The sequence below is a fragment of the Rhagoletis pomonella genome, unplaced genomic scaffold, assembly GCF_013731165.1.
Source record: "Rhagoletis pomonella isolate Grant_MI unplaced genomic scaffold, Rhpom_1.0 Rhpom_scaffold_00001, whole genome shotgun sequence".
Lineage (NCBI taxonomy): Eukaryota > Metazoa > Arthropoda > Insecta > Diptera > Tephritidae > Rhagoletis > Rhagoletis pomonella.
Window position 1 is genome coordinate 25,852,473 of NW_023458555.1, and position 9,461 is coordinate 25,861,933.

Sequence of the window (9,461 nt, forward strand, 5' to 3'; positions counted from 1 at the left end):
CAAATACTAATGCATGAAAATCCTAACCTCAAAAAAATCACCCGTTACCAGTAGTATATTATAAAAAGTAAAAACACCTTTAAGCAACAAATAACAAGATTTCTCATGATCACTTTTCCATTCACTGTAAGTTTATGCACTTCGCATTGTCTCTAACAATGAGCTTTGTTGTGTGCTACCTTCTATGCTTTCGCACAACTTCGCATAGGGCGCGTAAATCTAATTAACTTTTACCCTGCTTGGGTGCCACTTGTCCGTAAACGAGCAGATGAGCGCCGTTGCAACATCTACAGCGGAAAGACAGTAATACATAGAATAGAAACAGTAGCAAAGAAAGCAGTAAAGCACTGTGTATGTGTATGCTTGTAAGCGTGTTATAAACAAGCTTGACATGGCCGGCAAGATCGTTTGAACGATGCTACTTTTATTCACTTTATATTGATATTTTTAAGTAAATTGGTGATATTTTTATGGCTAATGATTTAATGTTGCACTTAAACGCTACTTCACAGCTAGTGTTCTACGACTAGTTTATTATGCTTTCCTTTGTTGAATAACATAAAAAAAACAAAAAAACGTATCTAAGTCAACAACTTTTTGCTTTGGAAGTCAATTTCTACTTCACTAAGCACCTTTCGTCCCAGTTTATAGTAAAGTTTTTATATTTCTATCTAGTACAGGTATTTACTTAGTTGATGCTTTCATAGGTAAGCCGATTTAGTACAGCTCTAAGTTGCCAAAAAATAGGCAACGAACTTGAGCACACAAATAATACAAGAAAATTAAAAATGCGAAAAGGTAGACGTATAAAAATTTAATGGCACGTAAATGCTAACTAGCATCATAAAAAATGTTGCTTAGTAATGCAGTAAAGCGAAGCAGTAGTATCAGTAGCAGCAGCAGCAGCAAAGGGAAAAGGAAGAGCAAAAACTTTGATGAAAAAAAAGAGTTGAAATTAACTCAAAAATGCAAAGCGAAAACAAGACGTTGATGCTTGCGTACTTACAGTAGCGAATTTTCTGCTGATAAAGTTTTTACAGAGTGTAAAAAATGCTTAAACTTACTTTGCTCAATTTTGTGCTCGGCGTATTTTAAGTAAAATGTGTTCATCTGTGTTTGAGCTTTACCTACAAACATACACATTGAATAAACCACTGCTTGTAAATTGTGCTAATTTTAACAAATTTTTTTTCTGTAGCAGCAAAGCTCTTTGGTGTACTAAGTTCACTTTAAATTAAATATTGCAAGGTCACGTTGGCGTGGAAGTTTTACAAGAAATACGATTGCTTGTTGGCTTGTTAAAGTTTTAATTAGGAACCTACATATATTTACATATATTGATCGCGTCTTACCAGCAGTGGGAAGCATAAGAATATTTGCTTAGTGTATTGCAGTCTGATTACTTTTAACTAGATGACAAGAGATTTTTGAGAATTTAGCCAATCATTAGAGTTTTTAATAGGTAATTTTATTTTTTTCCTTTTATTTAAAGGATATAAACTTCAAATACAGAGCTATAAGTTCCCTTCTATAAAGCATTATGTGGTAAAAGGCAACCATTTGGTAGCTTTAAATTTGGCTGAACTTCTTATAATGCCGAATTTCCACTAGGCATTGATATTATAAAAAATGTGTGCCATTTAAAAAAATGCCAAGTGAAAATGAGCTTAATGATTATTTTTTAATGTAATGACACGATTTTTTTTTATGTCCGACTTTGTCATTTTTGCCATTTAATGCCTAGTGAAAATCCAGCATAACATTCCGTAAATTTAGTCTAAAATGCAAACAAATTTCCGGATTCGAAATTAATTCGAGTCGGCAAAATAAGTTCAGAGTAAAGGAGCCTCTTAGGAACCCTTCCGTTTGAACGTTTAAGCAATAGGTCTTAGGATTAATATATAAAAGAGACCGGTGGTCGGTGGACACACTAGCACACTTAATCCCACCACCTGGCCCGTTGTAGTACCACAAGGCGCCTCCTCTGTACCGCCTTGCAAACCAGATTAAGGAGTTGGTCATTTTGAGTAATCGTCTTATCTTAATTCCCGCTATATCGCTCAAGATGACAAATGATCCAGCACCCACAAATCAAGTCTACTGCTCCAGAGTGCAGGGCATTCACAAAGTAAGTTTCTTACTGATTCCGTCTCCTCCTCGTGTAAATGTCATTTTGTTTTTTTATTTTTTTCTTCGTTCCGTTCTCGAGATAACTATTAAATCGATTTGTTTTTTTTTTGTGCTGTAAAATTTTTAAAACGTATTAATCAAGCTCAAATTTCATATCTACTAATTATTTATGTGTATTCAACAACCCTAAAAATGTGAAACAAATCAAATACATGAACTGTGAACCCGTTTTATGTTTAGCATCGCTTTCGTGGGCATTGTGCATTGGGCACCACTTCTTCGCAGTAGAGCTATCCATTTGTACTTTTTATATTGTGATGGTGTCTGACTTCTTAGCTAAAACCGGTGAATATATTCTCAGATAATCGGGTATTAATTTGTGCACTCCTTCTATTCTCGATTAGATCGCAACTAGGAGAGTTCTTAACCAGAAGTAGCTTAAATGGGTTGGAAGCAAGGAGACACCGTTAGAACTAGCGAGGTAAAGTAGCAGAATTACCGCCACTTATAGGCTTGGCAATTATCTATATAAGGGTGATTTTTTCGGCGACTTTTTCCCCCCTCCCACATTTTTTCTATAGCTCTTGTTGTTTACGAGATAGGGGCAAAAAACGAGAATTTTATGAAAAAATTGGATTTAGCGAGCCGTACTACATCACCGGTGGGTGTTAGGATTACGACGCTATGGACACTTTTTTAGAGCATAAAATATATACTTGCACGCCTTGGTCGACCACTTAATATTAATATTGAGGGCTAAAATTTTCAGGGAATTTTTTTTAGGTATTTCCCACAAATTTTCGAGGTGTGAGTAAAAAAGAAATGGTCGCCAAAAAACACCCTTATGTGTATAAAAGTAGTATAATATGAGTTGTAAATTGTGAGTCAACGAGGACTAAATAAACAAATGATGTCCAAAAAAAAAAAACCAATTCCAATGTTAAAAAATAATAATTTTTTGCTATAAAATTGTCATTCATATTTTTTTTAATTGTATAGAAATATCTATATAAAAATTAAGCATTTATATATTTTCCAATGCTTGGAAAGTTTTTTTTTGTATTTACTTAAATGTTTAAAGACCTGCATACTATGTAATTTTTAATAAAATTATTTTTTGTTTCTAATTGTGAAAACATAGGTACGCTTCCCCAAAATTTGATTTGCCATAAGGCTAAGGTTAACATTTTTGTGGATGTAAATTCTGAAAAAATGTTGGAAGCAAGCTTTTTATATTTTTTAGTTCATAAAATAGGAAATTAATGTACATGTTCATATGTAGGTAAATAGTAATGTATGCTTGACCTCATATTCCAGATTTTATTTCATTTTTTTAACTCATTCAGCAGCAGAATTATAGGCTCATTTTGGCCTATGGACGAACGTAACTACTTTAATAATATTTTGCAATATTTAATTTATTTTAAGCCAAATAAAAGTATCGAATTATTATATATTTATGCAGCATCCCCATTATAATCTTAATAAATGTGTGCCTTTTACTTCAAGTAACTGTGTACATACTCCGTTGAGAATTTAGAGAAAAAATGTTTGGAAATTATGACGTAAATATACATACATTCATATTTGGCCCACGGGACTACTTATTAGAAGAGTATTGTACGGCATTGAAGATTCGCAATCATTGACTTGCATTGAAGCGCTCCTCATATTTATTTTTGTTCAAATACAAAACAAAGGAATATGTGTACTTATCTAGATATGTATTTACATATTTTGCTTCCTTTTATATGAAACAGATACGCCTGGACCTAATTTATGGCTCACAATATTCTTTTATTTAATGTTACAAGATAAAGTACTTTTACATATTGCTACATGTAAATACAAATTTTTTTCCATCAATATGTATGCAGTAAGAGTATGTAAAATGTGTATACGTACATTAGTATAAGTAGTGTATGCACCAAATCTAAGTCAAGAAGGGAATATGTTTGAGTGTATCCAATGAAATATGTGTGGAGGCAAGATTTACATATAAAAGTACATACATCGGTACATGTATATGCATGTGAACATAATTTCCTAGTGCTGGCGCACACAGCTTTCTTACTATCATACTCATGGGTAATGGCACTAAAAGAAATTAGTACAACTTACTTGACGAGCGTGTGAGAGAGCTTATGAACGTGTTGACCGACTAAATTTGAGTTTGGGAGTGAAAGTTTGTCTTGCGAGATGAGTTAGGTGATGCAAGTACGCACAAAGGAATACTCAAATGTTGATACATATATGTAAGTTTGTGTGGCAGGGAATTTGTGCATATTTATTCCAAGGTAGAACGGTGCGTATGCGTAACATTTTGTATGTATTTATATGGTGCTCATATGGTAATCAAATGTGGGTAGCAATGCTGCACATATGTATGTATCTACAAACTGAACTTTTTTAATTTTTTGCTAGCTTATATGACCACAAAGAGCCATTCAATCTATTACGAATAAGCATAATGTACACAAAAATGGTAATTTTTTGATTAAAGTCTCTCTTCCTTAAGGCGAAATGTACATGTTTGAGGCGTTCCATAGCAAAACCCAATAATGGCATTTGAATAGCTACTGAGATACAGAGGAAAATTAAACCAATGCCTTATTCTAAAATAATATGTAATATTTGTTTTGATAATGTTACTAAATTCAAAGATTCCTTGATTGAATTAGGTGCGATTATTGGAACGCACGTCACTGTTGGCAGTTATAACTTTGAAGCAGCGAAGAAGTACAGTTTCTAAAAAAGTAGGGATGATTTTTAATTTCTTTTTCTGTAATTTTTGGAAAGTTAAGATTAAATCTAAAAATATAAAAAATGGAAATTTTAGAAATTTTTATAATTTTTTCATTTTTGGTTTGGATTTGTTTTTTGATTTTTTACAAAACCATTGCATAGTACTACTTTTTGGTTTTTAAATCCACTTTTTTTAATCATTCTACAATAAAAAAAAATATATATAAATAACAATTAGCAATTAATTTCGACGGAAGTCATAAATTCAAAATTTTATATATTTTTTTATCACTACTCGATACTGTTATGGAAAAATAAAAAAGTTTCATACCTTCATCTGAATCTGTTACTTTCCATTTTGTATATCTTTTAGCCCCACTGCTTTTTATTTAGAGAAATTTGGCGTCGAAAAATTTGTCGCAGCGATTGCCAGAATTGCACTGCTGGCATCTAAGGTTAAAAAAAGTACATACTTTAACATTAAAGTATGAAATGTGAAATAAAAAAATAAAATTTTTAATTAAAAAAAAAACAGCTTCCAGAGGCATCAATCCATCTTTGTAAGGCGCAGTAATCAAAAAAATAAAAGGAAACCGATACTTTCTGCTCAAAAAAATAAAAGGCTAATTTTAACTTTTACGTTTACCTTAAAAAAATAAAAATCAGAATTAATCGATATAAGATATTTGCTCAAGATGATAAAAGCCAGATTTTTAAAAGTCATAGAGGAATCATAATCTACAATGAGATATGAGTCTAATGGTACCTTTGAAAAGCTTAACCTCAAAAAGTTGCAACCAAAACATACGGCCAGTATATTTTTTACCCGCCCCTCATGCCTCCCCACTGATAACACTTTGCAATGTACATATATGTATATATATAATTGTGTCTACCTTGCCTATTGGAAGATGGTAATTTTAAATATATTTAGTCCGGCGTTTTTCCAATTTTTTAATACTTTGCAAATAATAGGTTTTTCGTGGTCCTCAAAATAAGCCTTTTTTCAGTGATGACCTCTTCATTTGACTTAAATTTCCCATCGCTCATTCTTTGGGTTTGGAAGTTAAAATTATTCGCTGGGGTCTAAATCTGGTGAATATGGTGGAGGGAGCAGGAGCTCGAAGCTCGATTGATGGATTTTTTCATGTGTACCGTGTCTTGTCTTGCCTTGTCTTGATGGAACAGCAACTTCTTCTTATCCAAATGTGATGGTTCTTTGATTCCATCCAATACTGAAATTGTCCAAAATCTCCAAATAACATTCGCCAGTGATCAATTGCCGTTGTTAAAGTAATTGATGTGAATGGCACCAAGTGCATGCCAAAAAACTGTGATCATGACCTTACTGGCCGACAGACCAGCTTTGGCCTCCTTTGTTGCACTTATTGATTGCTTTTTTGGTCTCTGATGTATTGTGTTTGATCCACGTTTCATCAACGGTTACGATACGGAGCAAAAACCCTTTCGGCTTGTTGCTGAACATCGCCAAACCTTCCTTTGAAGTGATCATACGGTTGCTTTTATGGTCGAGTTTGATCAAGCGTGGCAGCCATCGCGAAGATAGCTTTTAATATCCCAATATTGATATAAAATGTGATATACCGGCTCAGTTGAGATGCTAATATACCCAGCCAGCTCACACACTTGCATTCTCCGATCGCCCAATATCATTTCTCTTTTGTGCGACCTGGACGTTCGAGGTCATTTGTGCTGGTAAAACCACAACGGAACTCACTAAATCACTTCTTAAATATTAAACTTAATGGTGCGGAATCCCCATAGTACTTTACTCAAAAAAATTATACTTAATCAGACCACCAAATTAGCCCTTTCTATTTTCGTTAAAATTCACGAGGTTGTTTGCCTGCAATGGCTATCAAATACAAACTAAACGACGCTGTTTGTTCAAAATTTTTACAGTAGTCCATAAATCGATGGCAGTTCAAGGCAACTATATTGGATTTAAAGTTAAAGCTCCGGAAATTCAAAGTCACTGACATGTATGAATGAACATTGCTGAATCAAAAAGGTCAAATATTGATGCTTAAATTAAATTTTATAAGAGTTTCATCCTTTCGCAACTCGACGGCTTGGCATTTTGGTCATTTATATGCAGGACAGTAATGTTATTGTCACGCATGCGTAAATATGCTTGCCTGTTAATGCATTTTACATAATTACTCACGCAACTAAAAAGTTTTCGCATGGTCCAACGTAGCGTAGCGCACTGAAACCCCGCAACGCCAATCACCCAAGGTGTTAATGCTGGTTGCATCCGCACCGCACCGCACTGAGTTAATTGAATTTTTTATTGATTTTATACTTTTTATTAATTACCATTAAAAACTTACGCATACAAAAGTATTTATGTTCATATTATTAACAAACTGACAATTCCATAAGATATACATAAATGCAAGCCAACATGCCGATGAAATTAAATTACATTTATACCATATGTATGTATGTATACATAAAAACAAATGCTCAGAGCACTTGCTGCCAAGCTTCAGCGCAGCATACCGTAAGCATATTGACTGACTTTTGGGCCCACCTTTAGCAATATTGCACAACAGTTACGGCCGCAACGACTGCTCAATCCAATCCACGTAATCAGCAACACGCGTATATACCGCCGGCCATCCCTCCAGACCGCAACGATTGCCAAAAGACACAACACCCTCCAGGTACCAACGGTTGTTGGTACTTTGGCGCATCAATGGGCCACCAGAGTCGCCATCGCAGCTATCCTTGGAAAACTCACCGCCAGCGCAGAGCTGCGACGTAATCAGATTGACATTTCTTGATGAAAATTTACGTGCGCATGCATCATGTTCCACAACTGGCACTGCCAATTCTTGCTTCACATTGCTCTGACGTGCTGTATGTAATAGCCAAGCGGGCAATCAGCATACATTTAAGGTCCAGCGAAGGGAATGCAATGCATACAAGCGAATGCCAGATGACCAGAAGAAAAAGAAGAGAAGAGCGCAAATAAACATTATAAAAGATGGTACATTGAACAATGACAATACGCATAAATGCAATAAAAATAAAAATAAAAAAGTAAAATACTACATAAAATGGGCTGAATCAATATTGGTGTAGCGCGGGCGGCACGTCGATCTCCCTTGGTAACGTACCATAACGCACGCGTACGCCTCTATTCAATTCAATTCTTCTGTCCACCTCTACCTACATACATACATACATACTTGCCGTATCAACCCACTTACTTTACTTACGTACTTACACGATGGCTTACATATTCACATGATTTACTGCGAAACTTACCGAGTAATGTGCGCCCCCAGCCGGCTACTGTAAGCAATTCGCCCACATTGATGGCCTGACGTGTGCTGGCCAACGGCAAGCAAACTGGCCTAATGAAATCCGAATATGTCACGTCCTCTGCCAGTCGTATGAGCGCAATATCATGATGACGGTTATTGTTGTTGGGCTGGTATTGTGGATGTGGGATCACCTGTTCGTAGCCCAATTTTACGACTTTGTTGTTGCAATCTTGTTGTATACAATCGATTTCTTTGGCGATATCATACTCGCCCAGATGTATGGTAGAGCTGCAAATGGTGCGGATTGTGAATAGCGAATTTTCCGGTTTGACATCGGTAACAGATGACGACGGTAGGTAGATGTTGGTGGTTTGTGGGTTTTGCGGATTCACAGGTTCGCAGAAAGGACGATGGTAAAATTTAAATTGATCGCAAATTTGTTCAATCGTATATTAAAAGGAAAGAGAAAAAACAAAAAAAAAAAAACAAAAAACGATATAATAAATGAAGTAAAATTTAAATGATGTACGGGTATAATGTGGAGCGGAAAAGCAAGGAAAATGATGTGTAAACGTAGTGTAAATGTCCCAGATAAAATGAGGCTGGTACGACAAGACAATGATGCTCACTGCCCATTTTTTAAATGAACGGGTAAAAGAGAAATTGATGAAAAAGTGTTTTTTTTTACAACATTTACCGTTTGTCATGAAGGTTTATTAAAAAAAGTATAACGCTTGTTTGTAAGTTCAGGATATTTACAACAATCAGCAAAAAAAAACTATACTGAAGAAATTTAAATTTCAGTTTCCGAGCCCGCTAAAGTATAATCTATACATTACATTAAAGAAATTAAGGAAAAATTTATATGCGGGTCTTTCTTAGAGCAACAAAGACCATTGAATAAGTTTTAGAATTTTTCAATGTCTGTATGTTTATACGCGCATCACTCAAAGGCCAATTGCACGAAATTTAATGTAGTTTTCACCGATGTATTGCTAGAGGTCTAACTTAAAATATAAAAAAAATAGAGAGTTGCCACCTGCTCGAAAATTGCAGTTTAATTAAATTGATAAGATAAAGTAAATTTTGCAATATGGCTGTCAAAAGAATCAGGTTTAAGAAGGCGTGCGGACCAAAAAAAATATTTGTGGTGGTTGCCACATGTTTAAAATGTTTAATGTAATTAAATTTATAAGCTAAATTAAATATTGCATTATGGGCGTCAAACTGAAAAAGTTTAGGAAATCTTAATTCCGAAAATATATTTTAAAAGGGTTGCCACCAATTTGA

The 9,461-nt window shown here is 34.6% G+C and overlaps 1 protein-coding gene across 1 annotated transcript; it reads right to left on the reverse strand.

Moving 5' to 3' along the window:
* Positions 1 to 7,196: 7,196 nt before the first annotated feature.
* Positions 7,197 to 8,617, reverse strand: LOC118741979 (serine protease 7-like; the record flags this gene model as incomplete). The annotated part of the gene is made up of 2 exons (XM_036473974.1): positions 7,197 to 7,759; positions 8,173 to 8,617. Coding segments are annotated over 2 exons (750 nt in total), but the record flags the coding sequence as incomplete, so codon positions are not given.
* Between the last annotated feature and the right edge of the window lie 844 nt (positions 8,618 to 9,461).